We start from the raw sequence: 22,581 nt of genomic DNA on the forward strand, positions 1-22,581 counted from the left end.
GGCCAGTTAGCGAGACGACAACGCGGCCCAGATGGCGCTCCGTCATCACCGCCTGCAAACAATCGGAGCAAAAACTGCAAATTTATGACACTGATGATGAGCGATGTCGTTCATATTAGGTGCTACCGCTGTGTATTAATGCGCAATTTTCTGAAATCAGACAATCAACAATTCTTAGCTTCTAGAATAATGGCATATAAATGTACATAAAAATAAATAAATCAATTAAAAAATAAATAAAATAAAAAAAAAATAATAATAAAAAAAAAATATATAAATATATATATTCACGCACACATACACACGAAATACATACTGTGCTCTCGAGTCCAATTTAAAATAACACGCACATTTCTACCATTGTTTTTTGTTCAAATATAGAAACTTTTATTTTCTTTTTTTGTTTGTACAATTTCAGCAAAAATATCATACAATTCCAGTCTCGTTGTACTTGTTTTTAAATATCTAAATAAACTTTCCTTTAAACCACTTTTTGAAACGACAGTAGAAAATGAAGATGTTATCATTATGCCGTACAAAATGTACAGTTGGCTACACGCTAATTGGTCACATGACATAAACGCACGCAAAAATAACATTCATTCCTGAATTGTTTTGCTCGCGCATTTAACGAGGGAGGTTTTCATCCCGACCCCACAACTAAATAAATGTTTGAGATGACCACAAATTTGCATATTAACGTTTTTGTTTTGGTTTATTTTTTTAGGGTGGAATGTGTTGTAAAAAATAAAAGAGCCAAATTAGAAATAAAATGCAGTTCTGGGTGACCTCAACGTGAATGAAAACTGGAAAGATAGGAAAATTAGCTCTACATACCAGTTTCACCGACTGGCATGCAGTCGGACCAGGACAGGAACAAGTCTCAAGCACGCACGCCCAAAACTGGATGTTGAACTCATGTTTGTTTCGTTTCACAAAAATCATAAAAACAAGCTTTTCTTTTCAGGTGAAAGGAAGAGTCTATTTTCTTTCGGTTTTGAGCTTTTAAGGTCAGAGAACAAAATATTTTGTGGGTCTTGGAAGATCACTCAAAAATCGCTGCCAGCGAAAATGGCTGGGAGAGAGCCAGTTGAGCATTGTGCAAAATGCAAAAAAATCCATCTACAAATATTTTTTTTCTCCAATAATTGACATGTGGAAGTAATAGGGCCCGAGAATGCATAATAAGCTTCCCAAATGTATCATGTTTAAGGATCACAACAAAAAACACAAGTGGGAAGAGTGAAAAAAAATAAAATAAAAAATAAATTTTCTCCAAATTGACTTTGGACCAAGAGACACAAATCAAGCAGGGCATCACGTCATGATTGGAAAAGGAAAATTCTTACTCACTCCACTCGGTTCAGTCTGGGAAGCGATGCGTTCACTGAGCCTCGCTCAAATCACTTGTGCTGTTGCACTCTGACCGCACACGCACACGCGCACACAAACACACGCCTAAAATGTTCAACAAGGCACTAAGAGTTCATTCAAGTTTATCACAAGTGCATTAAAGTCGCCCCCTGGAGCCCTTCCCCTCCCATGTCACCCCATCCCACCTGCCAATCACACGCCAAGCGGGGTGGGACGACGACGACGCCACGCTCATCCACCTGTGACGGAGCGCCTTCCAGCGAGCGCTGACATCGAGAGAGTCAAAGAAATAGAGAGGGGGGGGGCGGGGGGGGGGAATAAATAAAAAATAGGAACGCGACGGCACGCCGGTGAAAGTGGGGCGCAATCATTCAGCAGGTGAGCGGTTCTGCCTGGCTTGGCCATGACTTTGACGACACCCCGAGGAAAAGGCGGGGCGCTGGTCAAAGGCGACGAGTCGAGAAAGGATAAGATCAGGATGAGAGAGAAGGAACTCGGCGGTGAAGAAAAGGCAGAAAAAAATGACAAAGAGAAGAGGGACAAATAGGCAGGAGTGGGAAGGCGACGTCAAAGCCCGTCAATCAAACTCGGGCGGAGCGTAAAACAGCAGCAGCAGCAGGCGGTACCGGGTAAGCGGCGTTCAATCGTTGGCGTGGCGGTTGAAGCGCTCCAGCACGGTGCCGTTGGTCTTCTCAAAGAGCCAACGCTGGCTGGGCGAGGACGCGTCGCACGTGTTCATGAAGAGGCGGTGCTCGGCCGCGTTGCCGTCCACGCAGCTGTTGCTCACCGGGTGGTACAAGCTCTTATCCTGGGGAGGGGGCACACGGCCGACGGATGAATGATGGCTGATGCTTTCACACGCAGTTTCGCCAGAAATTGCATGAATTGTCGCGTTCCAAAGTAACATGACATGACGGCAGGTCAGAAAACAGGCAACAAAAATATTTTATTTGGATTATTTCGCGTTGATAGGCTTAATTCCGAGCATTTGGACAATTGTACATGAAAAAATATTCATTGAGCATCCAAAATAATTATCAATTTATTTGATAATCGAATAGTAGTCAATTAATCGTTACACCTCTAGAAATTGTAGATAAAAGACGCAAAGATGGAATGCAGTGCACAAAATCCACAGGCTATTGTCTGTTATTATTCAGCCGCCATCAAAAACGTAAAGTTTATTACTGTCTAGTTTATTGTTTGCAAAAAACACGATACAGAGCATATTAGGGCTGCGAATCAATTCAAATTTCTGTTTGGATTTGAGTTTTTCTTTACGTTTCACTATGATGTTTGATCATGGGATTCAGTTTCCAAGTTCTGCTGAGTAACACGGCACGTGCTGTCCCACTCATACAATCGTATCCGTGGTAACGTACCTTGCGGTAGCGCCAGAGCTGGTTTCCCTTCATGCCGTGACAGTCGTACAGCGTGACGGGGCTGCTGTGGGAGACGGCGTCGAAGCAAACCTTTTTGGTGTGCATGGGGTCGCCCACTCGAATGTCCTGGCGCCAACCAAACGTGAACACCTGCCAGGACGCGATAACGCTGAGGCAAGAACAATGCGCGGCACACAGCAGGATGACGATTTCGCGATTGACAATCAAGGCCTGCCGATTGGCAAAAAACGTTGACTGTTCAGTTTCAGTCCTTGCGACTTTTTCCACGTGTCCCGTTGTGACAGACGTGTTCACCCAATTTCGTGTCCCTCAGCAAAACTTTCCGAGTTTTGTAGGCCCACTTCATCATCGCTTTTCACCGGCGTTTTTGGCCCATAGCCAACAAATACGGCGCTGCAGACGGCCCTTCTGTGATTTGCGGCGAATCGCATTCCTGGCCGAACGGACACGGGCGCCGTGACATCGATTAAACAACAATACGCCGCCGCTTGAAAGCAATTAAGGTGTCAGAGAAGCTGCGTTACAGCGGCGGAAACAAAAGTAGACGTGCAATCCATTAGGCTCGTTCTATAAACTGGGATTACACATCTCCAAACAAACACACTCTTCTGGGAGCGTGTAAAGTTAATAACGCTGAAAGTGTGTGTGTGTGTTTAGACGTAGAAACACAATTACCTGAGGGACAATGTACCGCATCAACAATAGGACAGCCTATCAACAATTCAACTGCGCTTATCTCAAAGTAATATGCAAATTGTCCAAGTAATTAAACTTGAGTTAGTGGGTAATTTGACCGTGTCCATCACGGAACTTTTGCCTCTTTTATTTCAAGCATTAGCATTTTGGAATTGCTCAAGTGTTTGTTCAACTTTGACGTAATGAGTTGGGATTTTGTAAAAATTAATTGCTTACTTTCTGTGCAATTTTGACTTGTTGTATTTGAAAAATTGAAGTGTCATTCAAAAGTGTGTTGTTATTTTGGAATAAGTAAAGACTTTTTTTTTTTTGCTCAAAATTTTCTATTTATAACAACACAATTTTGGCATTCATTTCATTTTCTTTCTGTATTCAACATGTCAATTTGGAACAATAAACGGTGATTGATTTTGCACTCACCTGTCCATGACTCCAGCTGACGTCACCCCGCGCCTTTCCACAGTTTTCGAGGCGGATGGGGCTCCCTGACACAAAGTGCTTCGTCTCCATACACATGCCGCTAGCCTCGTTTCGTATCTAAGAGGCACGCAACAAAGCGGCGTAACGCTAAGAAGACAGCAAATCGTATCCAAGAGCGATTGGTGGCAGTGGCGGTAAGAGCACCGTACCTCGCCCCAGGCGGCGGCATGAGGCTCCACGGGTGGGTAATGCTCGGGAAGATCCCAGGCCACCTCGCTCATGAACCACTTGAAGTTTTTGCATCCCAGGCGGCTCCGTAACTCCTTCTGCGCCGTTACGTCGCCCGCAGACAGGTGGCGGTATTCGGGTCGCCGCTGGTAGATGTACTCGGCGTACTCGTCCATCCACACTTCGGCCACGCGTTTTAAGTTCTGGAAGACAGGGAATGTTGTTGTTAGCCGATTAGCTTCGCTTGTCGAGGCAGCAGCCTAACTTAAAGTCAATTTGTGAATGAACAAAATGGTCGTGCTCAAGACACCCTACAGCAGGGGTCAACAAGTATTTTTTCATTTTGGAGGAAAAAAAAATCATTCTAAAAATGGGGAAAAAGCCGTTCTTTCTGAAAATGTAATTAGATTGTGAAGTGTAAAGGATGTTAAAATATACCACCATTTATTTTAAAACAATAATTCTACTGTGTGATGTTCGATACCAATTTTTTTTTCAGACCAGACCAGTGATCACTCTTTGATTATCCACCATTACGTTCTAGTACGTTTGATAAATAAAATATCATTTAACAACAAAGACAAAAAAATTGACCAGTGTGTCAAACTGCTACAGTATAGCGCCAACAACTGCTGAGGAGGACTTCAGACGTATTTATTTATTTTTTTGTTTTAAGCATTGGTGTTTGTATCTGCAGCCTCCAGGAGAACCGGATACCTTTAAATAAGGTCTTATCGGCCCAATATCGATACCTGGCATCGGCACTAGCTCATCGCTAAAAATTAAATACAGTCAAAGTCTAACTACTTTTTTAAAAAATATTTTTAAAAAAAACAGTAAATCTAAATAAATTTAATTGTGAATGTTATAAGGCTTAAATCAATATTATTTCAATTGAACTCTAAGAGTAAATGTAATTATATCACAAATTTAAAAAATATATTAAAAAAACATTAAATTGTAAAAAAAAAAAATAAAAATATGTGAAGGGGATGCAATCAACCCCCCCCAAAAAAAATCAAATTGTGATTTTTTCAATTAAATTCTAAGTGAAAAAAGGGTACAATCACAATGCTAATTCACAACATGGTAACCACCTCCAAAAACAAACCTTTAAGAACTTTGTAATACGAGCACAACTTTGCAGGTATTGTCTCAACTTCTCAAGTCAAGTGGCGAGGGGGGGGGATGAAAGCAGCGCATGGCTTCTTTCGACAGACCTCGTTTTAAGCTCTGACAATTGCCAGCATCAAAGACTTGACTCCAGAGCAATGAAAAGCAAACCATCCATTCGAGGCCTCCTCTACAGGATTGTCGGATACAAAAAAAAAAGAAAGAAAGAAAAAAAAAAACCACAAGAAAAGTCAGCCAGCCTTGGCTGCATGAGCAGACATACCGATGCCCTGGCAGCCTTGGCGGTCTATGAGGGAGAATGAATACAAATCCCCCGGCCTTGGAAGGTTCACACGTGTGCGCACACACGTGCGACCCCATAGCACGCTTCATTGCCTGCAGCTCAACTCCAGGTGAAGCCACTCTGGTCGATGCTTTCCATCGCTCGCCATGATGATTGGATTCCAGAGGTGGCAAGGTGGATCTCCTGACCCGCACAAATGCGGGATTATCTAACAGGAGACGGAAAGCTCAGACAAGTATGCACCATCCCTTCGGATAGTCCGCTGGCATGGATGCTTTAGAGCGCCTCATTGTGGGCCGTCAGTGCTCACACGTCACGGAGAAAAGGTGACAATGGAGGTGAGTTATTCATTTGTATTTTTTTAGAAGGGCCTTGTGCAGGCATGGCTGCTTTAGAGTGCCTCATTATTGGCAATGAGTACGTGCATGTCACAGACATGGAAAATTATTTTGGGATTTTTGTTTGTTTTGACAGCAAGAGAGCTGATGACAAGAAGAGATGGCAAACCATCTGTGCCTATTGCATATTTGTAATTAAGGGTCAAAATTGGACTCACCCTGGCCAGGCTGACCCCTCCAGGCACCTTGTAGGGGACGTACTTCCTGTAGATGTGTCCCACCCTGGAGCACGGGATGTCTTCCATGCGCCCGCCGCACATCCATACCTGAGCACAACATCTCATCAATCAGTGGTGGGCCGCTGTGATTTTTATGGAATGCTACGCGCCATTATTTGCTGAAAAAAAATTCACAACTTGCATCTATTGTGCAGTAATTACAACCCTTAATAAGTATTTTCTACACAAATGGTGCAGCAACACAAGGAGGCAAAAAAAAAACAATTCTCACTGGAATATATTCTTTATCCTCTACAAAAAATATTAACTATTACTGTATCTTTTGGAGTCACTTAATTTTGTGGGTCTATATTATATAGCCTTAACGTCAAGATCCCATGACAGGCAAATAGCTGTTGTAATTTTTTTTTGTTATTCACAGGGGGTCTCCGGCTCTCTCTCTCTCTCCCAACTAACAGCTTCATATAAAGAGACGGTATGAAATGGAATCGATTTGACAGTTGAATACATAATCACAACAAAACCGGTTTGATGGAGACAAACATTTGCTCCTGCACTGCAGCATCCGTCCCGTCGCATCAGCCTCCCCCAAGGGCGGATAGTGGGTGGGGTGATTAAGTGAGACGACAAAAGCAAGGCACTCGTTCAAAGCGCAATTCGATTACCGGGCGAGCGAGCTTGACTGACTGGAAGCGCGGCGGGACAACTTCTTAGCATGCTGACCGAGTCGCCGCCGCTTAAACGTAATAATTCCCGTTGAAACGGCAAACAAAAGCTCAATCGAATTTAAAACAGGCGCTGTGAGTGTGATTGATGTGAAGTCGCTTGGCTTTGACTCTAATGGGAGCTGAAACCAGAATGGAGAACACTCACGGTGAACCCCAAATAACAGTTTTAATGTTTGACATTATTACACATTACAAGCGTCAGCGGTTGACTCGTTTGCCGGCTAGATGGGCTGCCTTGTTTTCCACTTGAAAACAAGTCACAATGGAGGTTGCATTTGTTGTGGGCTGATTTTCAACTTGCACCATTTAGGCGTATAACTCATGTGACATGGCGTCGACCAGTTTCTTTCAGGCCCGACTAGCGCCGCGAGGATGATTTCAGACTTGGGAGTCAAAGAGTTGTTGGCTCAAAAGTGATTATTAGCCCAATTTAATTCTTGTTTCCATTTATACAGCAGCTGCTGAGGCTGGCGACTGAAATCAATTCCTAAATAAACATATTTTTGTTTCGATAAGTTGTCTCAAAGAACTTAATTTGCCTAAACGGGCTGCTGTAGGAAACAAGTCAAGACAAAGGTCGGGCCTGCAGCAACGATTATGAGGTAAATATTCACAATCAATAAAATCATAATTTAGAAAATGCGTCAGCTGCCTAAACGGCTGCCGTAAAAACACAAAACGGGATGCTTTTTTTTTTTCACCTTGAAGGAGATCTCGTACTGTTCTCCTCCCCAGATCTCCAGACCCATGTCGTAGCCTCCCAGCTCCCAGAACCACTTCCTGTCCATGGCGAAAAGCCCTCCAGCCATCACAGGAGACCTAAACCATATTTAAAAAGGCGGACATTAAGAGTTTACGTCGCTCACATGACAGAGTCCATCCAAGAACACCGAATGATGACACAGACTGCTTCGGAAGCGTCTTGCGTCTGGAAGACAATAGCGTCTGACATGTCCAAGAGCCGATGTCAGTTCTCTCAGCGGGATGCTTCCTCACAATCAAGTGTCATCACACTTGAGGGGGAAAGAGATTTGACTCAATGGCCCGTGAATATTCCAACCCGGAGCGTAGAATTTAATTAGAAACGGCCGACTTGATGCTTTCTGCTCGTTTGACTGATGGATTTAAGAATTTTTTTTTTTTTTTCCAAATTTAGCTCGGACCAAGTCTGCGTCGATGTCGATCACAATGAAAATGAAAATCTTTGCGACTCCAATTGATTTTGCACTGATGAAGGTCATCTCGTCGGCCAAGAACAAACGACGAATTCCAAGAAATGAGGATTGATTCGGAACTGTAATGCAGCGCCTTTTTTTCCCCGAAGATTCGCGCCCCACTGAGTGTATTTTATGAATTTGACAGTTTCTGATCTCACATCAAAGACGTAACGATGCAGGTGACCAATTACAATTGCAGCAAACCCCCCCGTCGCCGTTCAAAATGGTGGTGCCACACATGGAATTATCCAAAGACGGAAAGCTGCAGCACCCGAGTTAACGCCCGCTTCGGCGACTGTCCGAAAGGCAGTGGCGAATAAATGCCGGCTTAACTGTTACTGTAAATGTGGCAGAAAGCGCAACTCACTCGAAAGGCTCGCTGGGGTCGTCCTTCTGCAGCCGGGCGGGGATGGGAATGCGTTTGTAGTACATTTCCCAGTCGAAGGCCCCGCGCATGGCGTCGCCCGCTTGCGTCTCGTAGCCAAAGTTGTCGTGGTCGATCACATCGATCATCGGGCACACGATGGTCTTCCGGTTCTGGGCGATTCGGTCTGAGAAGCACGGACGACGCGTTACAATGACAAGTTGGACTTTTTTTTCGACATTGTTCCAATATGGACGTGTGAATGTTCTTCATGAATCAATGTCGTTTAGGAATGAACCACTGAAATAAATGAACTTGTCAGTGGCAAACCGTACCGTCACAGGATAAATATAATGCGTACTCCGTCTTATGTGGAAGAGAGTTCCTCACCGAGTAGCGGAGGCAGCCAGTTGATGTTGGCCTCGCAGTGCGAGTCCAGGAAGGTGATGACCTCGCCCTTGGCAGCGGCGGCGCCCAGCAGACGAGTTCGGATCAGACCCTCCCTCTTCTTGCTCCTCAGGATGCGAACTTTGGGCAGGTGGACCATGTAGTCATCCAGGGACGCCTTCAGGTGCTCTGTGGGGGGGGGACGACTGACAGTTATTGAAGAATGTCTGCTTGGAGTCAAAAAGCGGACTTCCTGGTTTATTTTTGTCGGACATGCCAACACTATTTTATCCTGCTAAGTGAAACTGGCTTTGGGGCTGAATTATTTTTTTTATTTTTGGGGGGGAATCCAAGAGGTTACTAGCAAACTGAAAAATGTCTCTAATTTGTCCATGTCAGACCAAAATGTCTTCCTGTGGCTGTGGCTTTTAGGTTCTAGAGCCCTTTTTTTTTTTCTGTCGAGCAAATTCTAGAGTGCCAAGTGAAACTTGCTTCAGGGGCTCAATTCATATTCTTTTTTTTTTTTTTTTAATTCCGGGAGTTGTTACCAACCAGACAATGGGAAAAATAACCCAAAAATGGACATTTCAAAGCAAAATGGCTCATTTCCTGTCTAAGGAAACTGTTTCGTGAGAGTTTTTGTGGGTCTACTTTGTAGCTTTTAAAGCTGCAATGAAACAAAAATATCACCACAATGAAAATGCCTATAAAATAAAAATATTTTGCCAAAGCCCTAAAAAAAGCAAATTACTTGAGCACCAAGTATTCAAAAACAGCATCAGTCAGGTGAATGAAACCTTTAATAGCGCCTTATTACTCTCTTACAAAAGATTAAAAAAAAAAAAGTTAACTATCATTATTAAATAAGACATCTGGCAGCGCCACCTGCTCCAAATTTCAAATACCCCCTTTTGGCCTTGCGCATTATAACTCATCCACAAACTTCCTTTCACAAACTTTTCTGCAATCTGCTGAGTTTTTACTTTTTTTTACTGCTGTCGTTGGACTACAGGGAGACTGAAAAGCATCCAAGTGGAAGACATAAAAAAAAAAAAAAAATGGATGCATGCATAAACATCGCTGGCACAGGAGCAGGGCTTGGAATGCTCAGTATTCAGCAACGGTCCGTGTTATCGGAAATGTATTTGCTACGTGCATAACAGGGGAGCGTTGCAGCAAGTCACTGCTTTGACAGTCCGGACAGCCGTCACGTTGACTTGTTGAGTCCGTTTTCAAACTAAACGATAAAATGAATTTGTTTGCCATCAAAAGTCCTCTCGCAGTCTCGTTTTGCTTGTTTTATCGTCTGAGATGGCTCAAGAGCAAAGCAGATTAGGAGGAAGGCAATGATCGGCTTGACAAAAGCTATTATTCTATGCAAGCACACGCGCTACTGCTTAGAACTTAAAAAACAGAAAACGCCGAAGTTCAAGCGCCCAAATTTACCAGAAAATTTGCAGACATTTTGGTCAAATTAGAATTCACCAGCAGCAGGTGTCATGTACATGTATTGTCTTCCACAATTCCCTTAAACATACAGGTGGTTTCACGTCTTTGTTGCAGCTCTCACGAAGCATCAATCAAGGAAAAAATGGCCTCTAAATGCCAAGCCTTTCTCCTTTGTGTTGCCTTGACACAAATCAATCCACCGCCCCCCCCAGGCGCACTGTAAATCTGTAAATCTCATTCCACGCCGTAACTGTCATTTTGACGAGGTGAAACAAACAAACTGCCCGCTCGTTCTGTCTTTTTTTTTTTTTTTTTTTTGTGCTAATTTAATAAAGGGAGCATTTACAAGGGCCCCGAACAAGCTCGTTCTGGTCCGTCTTGTCTCGTAAAAGCACTTTGAGAGGCGAAAGTGAGTCACTGTACAGCGGCGGAGGAGTTGCGAGCTCTGCCGTTGGTTTCCCGCACATCTCTTAATAGTCACTTGATTGATCATTACGAAATATTGATTGGCTGGCAAGTCTCCATAGACGCAAGCGAACAGGATTTAGTCGCTGGGCCTATTTAATTTTTGTTACCTTGGCACTGCATAGCCACTGTCCTGCCCTGTCCTGTCCTGTCCCATCCTACTTGCTCACTGTCGTATCCCTTCCAGACTCCGGTAATAATGTCGAGCTCACTACCACAGTCATATTCTGTTCTGACCTGTCCTACATGCTACCCGTCACATCCTTTCCTCGCCAGGTCTGGAATTGCCCACTTCACAACCCCTGTCCTATACCGTCCGGTCCTGTTACGGCTCTCTCTGTCCTATCATGTCCCACTCGCTACCCATCACGTTCTTTCCTCACAAGGTCGACAACTGTCTGGCTCACTAAACCTGTCCTGTTCCATCCTGTCCCAGGAGTTACATGTTGCTTTCCTCCCCCATAGGTTGTGGCACTACCTGACTCACTTTAACGGTCCTGTGCTGTCCTGACCTTCGTTGCAGGTTCTACAACTGCCAGGTTCACTACGTCTGTCCTGTCCTATTTGCTTTCTGCGAATACCCTTCTGCACAGGGTCTAGAAATGCCAGGCTCACTACATCTGTCCTGTTCGCTACCGCCCCGAGCATTCCTCACAGGTTGTAGCGCCGCCTCCCCAGTCCTTATACAGATAAAAATCAAACTCTCATGTAATGGTATGGTTGTCCTATACCGTTATGCTGCTATTTTGTGTATTAGACTTGAATCGACTGTTGGTGAGGCCACAAGGAGTGCATGTTTTTATTTCAGATCTCACAAAACTTATCTGAAAACTCTCCGAGGCCTAAAAACGGCGGTTGTTATTTGCAGATTCTGAGCCCTCATTAATAAAATATTACACCCCAGTCAGTGTTTCTCCTTGATAGCAGTTCTTACAAATGGCCCGCTGTCACTAAAGGCAGCCCTCCCCAGCCGCCCAACCCCCACCCTTGCAACACATCTACTAATTGGATTCTGAATATCAGAGGACAGGGTGGAGGACAGGCAATGGTGCTTTCAAACCATTAAAGGATAAACTACCGCTGCTAGAATGACACAGGCTGGTTTTATTTGGGCACTGGCTCTAAGTTGCCTTGCCTCGCCTCTTGCATCTCTGCGTCTGCTCGTCTGTTTTGATGTCACTTGGCAGCGCGGGTCTCACGGGAAGGCGTCACTGATCCCGACGGACAGCGGGACCAGCCAAAACCAACAAAACCTCCAGCGACGTCTTCCAAGCCTTCTCTGACTTGACCCATCTTGTGGTTTCTCTTCAGTGGGTTTTTAATAGCTTACATCTTTTCCCCAAAGCAATTCGATTCGGTTTAATGTGGCACATTTTAAAGGGGCTCATAAAATCTGAACAAATAAAATAACTGTCTGACGCAGCATCGCCCAATCAGGGGATTGAGTGACGTCATCGCCAGCCCAATTCGTCCGTTGTGAAAAGCACATCAAATCGGACCCCGAATGTCCCACTTTAAAGAGATTCTGAGAAATTGGAGACAGAACTTTTATTTGCCTTTCACACAGAATCCAGCAAAGACAGGATAGAGCTTCAGATATTGCTTCTTGACTTTTGGGCTGCATTTTCCAAAAACTGGATGGCTATTACCATTACAATTACAGTTCTGGGACTCATGCCTACAAGACCAACCAACTCACCAAAGTGAAGCTTGTACCTTTTCTCAGTTTTTGAGGAAGTAAAAACCCTCAAAAGAATTGCACCACAAAGCAGGAATAAACAAGCCTCTGCCACTTAATCCTAAAGGTCCTATTTGAGATTCTCCACCTGACATAAGCCCCAAACGTCTCAAAGTTATGCCCTCAATATCATCGAATAATGGTGTCATTTGTTATGCTATGTTCCAAACAGAAAAAAAAAAAAGTAATGACTCCGCAGAGTGGATGCCACCCCGAGGTGGAAAAAAAGCCAGCCGTCACCTTCATAACGCGGCCATAGGTCAGCCCATTAGCGACAAGCCATTAGGAGATCGATTTGGGCTAAATATCAGCCGTCCATGGGATGAATCTCGCATAACCTTCTCCGTGACAAGGCAGCTTGGAGGAAGCGCCGAGCGTTTCATTACATGTTCACACGTTGGGGACAACGCAAGGGAAAGGTTACAGCGTCTAATTATTTGCGGTTAATTTGCCCGGAATAAATTGGGATGTGGCTTCACTGGTTTACAGACAATTGGCAAGGTTGTAAATCACGCTAATTGAGAACGGGCCCACGTTAGGAAACACATTAGTCTTTGTTAGTCAGGTGGTATCGGGGACAGGAGCAGGTCTCGGCCACCAACGCCACTTGGGTCATGTATGGAGAATCTTTTAAAGGCTCATTTATGCGTTCTGTTATGGCAGATGAGCTGGCCAAATTTCATGTCAATTGATGTCATATTTATTGATTTACTTTTTAAAATAATCTAAGTAGCAGTAAAACTAATCGTGAATGGCTGAGCATCACACCTCCCAAATTCAATCTGTTGCTAATGTGTAATCTACGTTGATCCCCAAACCATCTTTTCATTGGACTAACAAGAGAGGCGCCGACTCCTTTCAGTGGGCGATTCAATTAGCCTCCATTTCCAGCGGAATCCATGAAAGCAGCGGTGCACTTTTCCTTGTCAACCTGCTGGATTACTTCCCGCAAAGGGCTACTGGCACATCACCAAAGAGCCAAGCTGCTAATTTATTCTTCCAAAATATGCCGCACATACTCCTCTTTTTTTTTTTTTTTTTACTCGAGGCTGCCAAGCGAGGAGCATTTTGAAGCTTTTCTGCAAGCGTCATTTAAAAAAAAAAAAAACGCAAAGAGAGAGAGTCTGTGATGATATAAGCCAGTCTGGAGGGAATTTTAAGAACCCCCCACCCCCCACCTCCTTTCCTGATAACCCCCGCCCCCCCCCCTTCACATGGGATACACACAGCTTTAAGAGCCTATGAGAAAAGATGCTCCACACGTGCCCTTTGCACTCACTGCGTAACATGATGAAAGCAGCATTCTGATGAAAGGAGAGGACAATTTCAGAGTATTAGCCGTGGCTAAAGCTATGGCGGCCATCATCATCATCATCATCATCATCATCACGTCATTTGATTCAATCAAAAATCAACAGATCCATCTTTTATGCTCGTTTAAACTTATCGGAACACACTTTTAAAAATAGTGTTTTGCTACTTTAACACACACGGTGTAGCAACACATGAAGACAACAATACGGCCAGGTTTATTAGTGTAGCTTAGTTGTGGACCTTCTCTGCCTTCTTTTTCCATTTGAATCAAGCTATTTCGGCTACAGAGTGGCAAGATCAAATTGGAAGTTCAAGCGTTAGGGAAAAAGGAGAAAATTAAGTGGCTCCACAGTGGCAGAGCCGAGTCACTGTTAGTCACTGTTTACACTGCACTGCTGACGCTGCCGTTGTCGCTAAATCACAGCCCACCCCCCCCCCGTGTGTGGGGCTGACAAATACTGCAAAAATATACTAACCCCCCCATGGGGCACATTAGTCCTTGAGGAAGTCATTGCCCAGAGGGCCAGCGTGTTTGCAATGTGTGAGTGAAGAAGAGGTGGTAGCGGGGCCAGCAGCTTGAAATGAAAAAAAAAAAAAATAGAGGATTTAACTATACTTAAAAGCAAAACTGGTTTCATTAGGGGAGAGTAATGAGCATGAGAAAAACAACATTTTTTTTTTTTTTTCAAAATTAGGAATCAAAAGATAGACAATTGTTTTTTAGGTTTATTCTAAAACCCGTCCGTGAATATGGATGGACTAAACTACGCATGTGACCTCAAGTGAGAGACAGCAGCCTGAGAAAAATAACGGGGAAAAAAAGAACAAAAAATAACCCTAGTGAATTAATGGCAAATTTTGTAATTGAAAGACAAGCATGAGAATTTTACGCGCACACATTTTGGAGGAATCAAAAGACTAACTGGAACATGCGACTTTCAGGGCAGAAATGAACACATCTGTATCCTATTTGCAAATATGAAAAAAGCTAAGTGAATGGGCACACAAATTTATTGGCTAACCAATTTGTCCCACACGGAAGTTACAGACAGTTCAGGTGTCCAACCGAGTTAACAGATTTGTTGGAGTTATTGTCAACACCTTCAATTGGTTGACAATGTGGAAAAGGGAAGCTCCGCGTGCACACAAATCTTGTTTCCATCGCTGTGACTTATGAAGACAGTTGGCGCCGAAGCAGACATGAACGAGTGAGGCGTGCGTGCTTAGTATTCAAACAACACTGGTAATCGGCACCCGGTTTATTTCCTCATCTTTCCCTGATGGATTCGTTGGGCATGCTTGACAAGAGCGCCCTTTTCGCTCAACAGGGAACACCATTAAAACCTCATAAAAGGACGCCCGGTCGGACGTTTTGTCATCTCGTTGCTCAGCGGCGTCCCTTTTTCTTTTTTTGCACCCCCCCCCCATCGCGTCGTAGTTAAAACATGCGTGTGTAATTGTTTTGTGGTATTCGGAGGGAGCACATTAAGCTGGATGACTGCCAGTTACATCCACAATTAGCCGTGCTAATGTCAGTCCCAATTTAAATGGAAAGAACAGCAATGAGGCGCATTCAGGAACAAAAGCAACTCCAAACAAGAATGATGGCTGCTATCCTGTTCATTTTCTGGCACGGGTCCTTGAGACTTTTTTGCGTAGCCAATGTCATATGAATTGGTAAAAAAAAAAAAAAAAAGTAAGTGTCGCCCCCTCAATTTCCCAAGCCTTTTTGAGCATTCACTCAAAATGGCCACTCCACAACAAAATGGCTGACTTCTTGCTCAATTTCAACTTCTGACTTCAAGGGTCCTTGAGCCTTTTTCAAATGCACTAAAGAATAATTAACAAGAATTCAACAAAGGCATTATCAGCACCTTTGCAAACTCGGTTTTTCCGCGACAAGCAAGCGTCTCAGACAACGCTAGCCAAACGCAGCTTCTCAGTCTCTTCTTTCCTCTAACAAACTTGGACACTTAACAGGTGCTAATGAAATGTCCCCGGAGAAAAAGCTCTCGTTTCCAAAATACACACCAATTATAAACAAGAGGAGGGGAGCGAAACAAATAAAAAGTTGCTCAAATAAGAGAGCGCAACAGCATCTTTCATCCAAACGGCATTGGAGAGGAGCTTTTAATCGGCGCAACGATATGACACGTATATTTTCATATAACTTTTTTATCTTTTTAAACCAGAAACCTGTTTTTTATTCTCGTGAAATGTCAATCTTTATTCTCACAAAATGTTGACCATCCTGGTCACACCACAAGGCTATCCCCCGTAAAACTAGACTTGATTCTCATGAAATTGTATCTTTCTTCACCTCAAGCCAGCAGCAGGCAAGCGTTTTAACGGTCCACGTGGTTTGTTTTTGTACAGTTTGGCTGCCTGACGACCACCCGGGGTCAGAACTCATCAACTCCTGCCCTGGACCCGTCTCCGTCTCGGCGCAGGACAGATGGCGAGCATAGGAGTCCGCGGAGAGGCGAGCCCATTAGCTCAGCTCACCTTGAAAGGATGCTGGGGGAGGCCAACCTCCAAACCCCCCGCCCTTTTTTTTTCTCCCTCACCTCCTGCAGGGAGAACGAAGCATGAACAGGCTCCCTGGCCGAGGAAATTCAATTAGTGGCTAATGAAGACCGAGCCGACCTTAGCGTCACCGGGCTGGAGCTCGTCAAAGACCCCGAAAGGCGGATTAGCGCATCGCACTGTTTTCAACGCCCAATTCTGCTCCCACTGCTCTATTTCAAGCCGTAACCAACTGGTTTTTCTCACACATGGCCTTCACTCACTATCCTGCCGTGAGGTCAATTCACGCACCTCCTCCGATTTGGGGGAAGTGCCAAATTGCACAGCACTGGAGGTTCTGAGAAAATTCTACGGCTGATTCAACGTACAATCGGGGTCGCGTAGACGGGACAAATGATCACTGTGATTGGCTGTCAGCTAGCGAATCAGTGCACTGGACAAGTACAGCAAGTGACGAAAGTGGAAAAAAAATGAAATGTTTCTTGCAAACTAGATGAACTTTTCAAATCTCTACGGCTGCCGGGAAAGAAGAGCGTGAAGATCGAAGTCATCACGATCATTCACGAAAGACTGCCGTAAATCTAAATCCGCACCGACTCTCGCCACCGATGGCATGGAGGGTAACTACTTCTCACGCATGTGCAGAAGTTCCGAAGTAGTTGACGTCTATGTCGGCTTTTACGGGTTGTTCTTCCGTCATTTTCCGGTCACACTTCTAGGCCGACGCAACAATTGGCCACGACGGCCGACGTCGGAATGATATGCCACACACAAAAGGCACTCATGCAGCACTACAATTCTTGACTTTATTTTTCAGATTTTTTTCGTGGTCTCTTATGTCTCGACGACGTCCTCGCAAAAAAAAAAAAAAGATTCCTCATTAGCTGCTTACTTGACAAAATGAGCAGCGACAGAGCTGAGTGAGTTTGTCTGAAATGCTTCCAGGTGACAGGAGGAGACTTCCAGTGTTTGCATGCGTCGTGCTGAGTCACAGGCAAGCGTAGGCGAGGAAGCTCGCGAGAGGGAGGGCAGGCGAGGGAAGAGGGCAAGAGGATAGCGATTGAAAGCAGTCATATTCCGCGAGCAACCTCGCAGGATGCGATTCCTAGCTGGCGTGGGCGGAGACATTCGTCACCGCACGAGCGCATTAAATTCTAATTGCTTCCCTTAGCACATTAGTGCATTTGAGGGGCGGGCCACGAATTTGGTACCTGGGCATTCGGTGCAGACTTAACCGAACACTTACTTTCGCCAAATATCACAACTTAGGTTGTAAAAGTAGGTCGGTTGTTCTGCTCGGGTTTCAGCCGCCAGAGAAGGCCTTAGCAGAATGCCTGCGTTTGCCTGACCTTTGTCGCTGAAGTCGTCCACCAGGATGATCTCGGCGATGAGCTGCGGAGGCGAGCGGTTGAGGACGCTGTGGACGGTCCGCAGCAACGACGACCAGCCCTCGTTGTGGAACGGGATGATGATGCTGGTGCTTGGCAGCTTCTCGTTGTACAGCTTCTTTTTACAGCTACACACAAACATAAACACACATTTACAATCTGCTCTCATGAGAAACACATCAATAAAAAGGAAGAGCCTGTTTGTTGTACTCTTTGTATGATGGCTTGTCGTTAAATAGAAAGCGAGTTAGTTAGAAGGTTCTGCTTATGCATATACTCCGGAGTCGTCGGAAAAATATATGTATGTATATACTACAATGTAATTACACAAGCCCAGACTTGTAACTCCAACAACATTGTGACTAAATATACAAGTTCCAGATCCACATGTCAGCCATGCGACACTAATGTTTATTCCTTGCAACTCTAGTAAAATCATGTTGAAGTTGAAAAAAAAAAAATCTTTAAGCGATCATTTTACGCTCCTTGCCAGCAATATATATTTTAACGTTACATCTTGACACGCCCGCCCGACAAGCTTTAACGGCGTTATAATAAGCACGACTAATAGCCCTCGCTGCCACTGACGAGTCTGGCCAGACGGGAATTTTTCTCGGGGGGGCTCTCGTCTGTCTACTCCCACGTCAACGTCGCTTCTCTCGGCGGGGGAGGACAAGAGGAAGGAAGGAATGAATGCCAGTGGGAGGTCTGTGACGCCTTCCCATTAGACACCTTTCACTCTGCTGTCATACACAAAACACACAGAGAGAAAGACTTCTATAAAGAGAGATATATCGGTATATAGTTTTAGACAGACGACAGATTCAGTAGTTAAAAAATGATAGTTAGGAAATAACCAGTTGCTGAGATTGTTCTATAACTAGAGATGGACAGACTAGCTCATTAGTGTGCTAGTACACTAACTAGATGGACGTCCAGATTAGTCCCCGAACTGATTAGTTAGTGGGATACTTTGACCACTACATAACTAGTTAACGGGTGAGTCACATAGTAACCTGGCAAGGTTAGTTAGAAAGCAAGAGAGAAGGAATTGTTCTGTAACGAGTTTGTCCGTCAGACAGACAGATTAGTTAATGACTAGTTAGTTATCTTGTGAGATAGATCATTGACTAGTTAGTCCAAGTAGCAAGTTAGTTAGTAATAAAAATCTTTGGCCCAAACTAAAATTGATTTCTTCAACCCAGACACTAGAGATTGTCGATCTCAATTCATCTGGAAGGAAAAGGGCGGTAGCGATTGTGATGCATGTAAGCTCAACACAGTATGTGCGCTCCAAAGTGGTGACACAAGCACACAGCTTTGTGAAAAGCGACTCTGCGGCAACACGCTGATTTTCAATCGCGCTCAAGACACCTGCAGATTCTCCCACTCGCTCCATCCCAGCCCAACCTCTGCGGTTGATGGAGTGCCAATCTTTGCGATAACCTGCAGCTGCAGTCTTGGCTGCCATTGAAAAACCTGCAGTCCCGTTGTTCCTCGGCGCTCGCCGCACACAAAGATATCCACGCGCAAATGTCACACACCTTCATTCGACAAAACACACGAAGCCAGAAGACTTATTATTGTGCCGTAAAAATGTTCGTTTATCACAAGCGTTACTACACAACTAGAAACACTAAAAAAAAATGTTAAAAAAATTTTGATTGCATTGTTGAGCTTCGCACGAAAGTTATACTCACACTTATAGTTGGCAATTCTGCTAGACAGAGTGAGTTAACTATAAAGATCGATACTCTTCCTAGAAAGCGAGTTAGCGAGATACCTAGAATATTAGTTAAAAACCAAGAAAGCTAGATAACGTATTGCGATGTAAAATTTGACTTAATGGTTGGCTGAGAAGCGTAAGCTGCGACTCACTTGGGATGTCGGATGTCAGGGATGGAGCGATTGAGGGAGATCCTGTCGCTGACGTAAATGTTGAAGCCGTTATCCCTGTAGGCCTGGTCCACCCGATCAGCATCCGTCAGGGGGAACGGCTTCCCTTGCTCGCCGTTACCTGAATCAATCAAACACAGTTGGCGGAAAAAATGAGGGGAAAGCGGCCATATGGTAAAATTAGCTGCAAAAATTAAAAAATAATAATGTTTTAGCCACACAATGGGGGCAAACACTGTGGCACTAGTTTTGCGTTAGCAGACCCACCAGATCTGGAGGCATCCCTTTTGATTGCTTCATAGTTGTGCCAGTCTTTCCTCTGAAGACCATTCCTGCTCGCTTGATTGTCCTTCTTCAGTTTGCCAAAGCCATGGAAAAGGAACACAAACACAAAAATTCACTTTTCACATAACAACGCAAATTTCCGTGCAAAATTTAACACGTCGATGAAATCCAGAGGCATGAACTCACTTTAACAACAATTATTTGTACCTAATATAGCACGGAACTTTTTATGCTGATTTATTTACTCGAAAAGGGTAAATGCTAATTTTACTACTGTTGATGGCTCGTAATTTAGTGCAGCAAAACTAATATTTTGACAACTATTCATTTTTTTAATATAAAATTCAGATTTTTTTTTTTTTACCTTTGCTAAAATATCGAAACTAAATGAGGACTGAATTTTGCTCACTTTGACAACTTAAACACAAGATGCGATTGACCATTAAAAACTGATTTGACAAAAAAAAACACCCCCAAATCTGAAACGATTTTTGAGGGAATTTGGGAGTTAACAGAATTTGTCAGCCATGTATATGCAATGTGTTGCGCTTAAATGCTCGGACACAACCAGTAGGGGCATTGTGGATTCATTCTCGGGCAAGATGAGCTCCATCTGCGGCACAACTTCTTTGTAAATACACATAAGCCAGAAAGAAATGTGATTTTTTTTTCTTTATAACTATAGCAAAGAAAACATTTCAGTTATACAACAGGCTTTTCTTGCCTGACGGTATCCGTGGCAGATTTTTTTTTTCTTTTCGAGCAGCAGCAGCCTGCTCACTGCTCCGCTGAGAGTTTACCGGCAGAAAAGTGTACTCTTCTATTTCACGCTCGGCAAAGCTCGCGAGGTGAATACCAATGCGACGACGACGCGGGGCCTCCTACTGTATGTGCATAGCGCCCGAGGCGCTTGACATGCAAAAGGGCGTCCGCGTCACCACCCAGACGTGCTAAATGGCTCGCACGTACATACGTCGTTTTGCAATGGTGACGTACGGGATCACAGCATCAGTGCGAGAATAATTAGTTGACAGGAAGTGGCAATTAGCTTCACGCTTTAAATACAAATGGCACGAGCGGCAGACATGAATTTGCATGAATTATTAACCCCACTGGCATTTCACGGCAACGTGACACAGAATAACAAACTAGAGTGTCACATACGTACGCTGTAATAGTCGTTGGTTGTTATTGCGTATGTGCAATTTTCCATTGGATATCATTTTGTTAAACAGACTTAACATAATTGAGTGAGCGGAATTATTTCAGGTGGTAGATAAAGGTTGGATGGAGTGGTGGAGTTCCGCAGGGCCCAATCTCCATCCCCCTGAATATCGGGAGCTCGCTGTACCGCTTATTCTTATTTGGGTCGTCAACTGAGGTTATACCTTAGATTGGTCACCGGCCACCAACAAGTATTTCAACTCACATTCACACCTAAAGACAATTTAACTTTACAAACATGTTTTTTTTTTTGGAAAGTGGGAGGAAGATGGATGACCTGGAGAAAACTCACAAGGGCTTCAGTCGAGATTCCAAACCGTAGCAACGGAAGTGTGAGAAAGATGCTAACACGTTGTTCATGGAAAAACTCAAATCTTGTAATGTTATCTTCTCTGGAACAAGTATCGTAAGTTGTGCAATTTGAACCCATTACGTGGACCAACAAATAGCCTCAAAATGTCTTTCAATGAATGACTTTTTTTCTGTGCCCCCTGACAACTCCGTCTGGGTCACCAAGACACGCACGCACGCATACACGCACAGAGAAGCATGAATTTTTTTTTTAATGTTGGTGGCGCGTGGAGAGTGGGTGCCAGCCATTATTTGTCGTCCTCTCACTCGCTCTCAACGCGACCATGCGGGGGGGAAAAAAATAATCAAGAAAACACATTCAGTTCATTTCAGTTTGGCTTTGCCTCCACTCTTGTCAGAGGTGGACACATTGGGTGAGTCACACACAAGGACCAGACAAGCAAAGAGAGTCCATCTGTGCAAATGTACACTGAAGAATAAAAAAGGAGACAAGATTTTTGGGCTGGCCCCATTTTTTTTTTTTTGCTCCTGATTAAAATTTCAGCACACGTCGACCCCGTCGTGTTCCTCTGGGAGCTTTTGTAGCTCGCTCGGTAAGAACCTTGAGAAAACAAGGCAAGGAGAAAGGAAGGGGAAAAAAAAAAGTTTGTAGCAAATGTGCACACGTGTTCGCCGGAGAACGTGGGCGGCGGAAGCTAATAGAGACGGACAGTAAGACAGGACCAAAGTGGGAAAAAGTGGGAATCATCTGGAAGAGCAGATGGAGGGTATGATTGCGAGAAGGGGCTTTGGGGGTGGGGGTGCCTTGGAATTGCAGCATGTGCTCCTTTCATAACAAGTGGGAGGAATTTGTCTATTTTAATGTTGGTACATTTTGAACGAAGTCCTTATCTTAGCCAATCAGTAAAGCAAGTAACAAGATGCCATGACAACCATTTGGAAAACCGTAGAGTTGAATTCATGGCCATGCTCTGAACAATCAAGTCATCTCTTGCAACTGAAATGAATGAAAATGGCAATAACCCCTTACAATCGCCCGAAAAATAGAAATAAAATAACTGTAATGTGCGTGGTGTCAAGGAAGTATGTGAAAACGAGAAGTCGAATTGACGAATTAGATTTAAAACAAAACAAACACACCCCCAAACCTTTTTGTGGTTGATTTATGTACTT

At 44.1% G+C, this 22,581-nt stretch overlaps 1 protein-coding gene across 1 annotated transcript in view; it reads right to left on the minus strand.

The window, feature by feature from the left end:
• Positions 1-1,682: 1,682 nt before the first annotated feature.
• The window catches only part of LOC148320430 (polypeptide N-acetylgalactosaminyltransferase 10-like), a 48,346-nt gene continuing 27,447 nt past the window's right edge, over positions 1,683-22,581 (minus strand). Inside the window, exons 4-14 of the mRNA XM_088280217.1 lie at positions 19,855-19,939; positions 19,570-19,708; positions 17,653-17,819; positions 8,815-9,000; positions 8,428-8,611; positions 7,545-7,662; positions 6,095-6,202; positions 4,103-4,324; positions 3,894-4,010; positions 2,757-2,906; positions 1,683-2,182 (exon numbers count right to left, since the gene is read on the minus strand). Of these exons, the coding sequence (XP_088136343.1) occupies positions 2,015-2,182; positions 2,757-2,906; positions 3,894-4,010; positions 4,103-4,324; positions 6,095-6,202; positions 7,545-7,662; positions 8,428-8,611; positions 8,815-9,000; positions 17,653-17,819; positions 19,570-19,708; positions 19,855-19,939 (1,644 nt within the window). The 3' untranslated portion in view covers positions 1,683-2,014. The remainder of the gene's footprint in view (positions 2,183-2,756; positions 2,907-3,893; positions 4,011-4,102; positions 4,325-6,094; positions 6,203-7,544; positions 7,663-8,427; positions 8,612-8,814; positions 9,001-17,652; positions 17,820-19,569; positions 19,709-19,854; positions 19,940-22,581) is intronic.

Source organism: Idiotropiscis lumnitzeri, chromosome 17, assembly GCF_059441095.1.
Source record: "Idiotropiscis lumnitzeri isolate Australia: NSW breed Sydney's pygmy pipehorse chromosome 17, RoL_Ilum_1.0, whole genome shotgun sequence".
Taxonomy (NCBI): Eukaryota; Metazoa; Chordata; class Actinopteri; order Syngnathiformes; family Syngnathidae; genus Idiotropiscis; species Idiotropiscis lumnitzeri.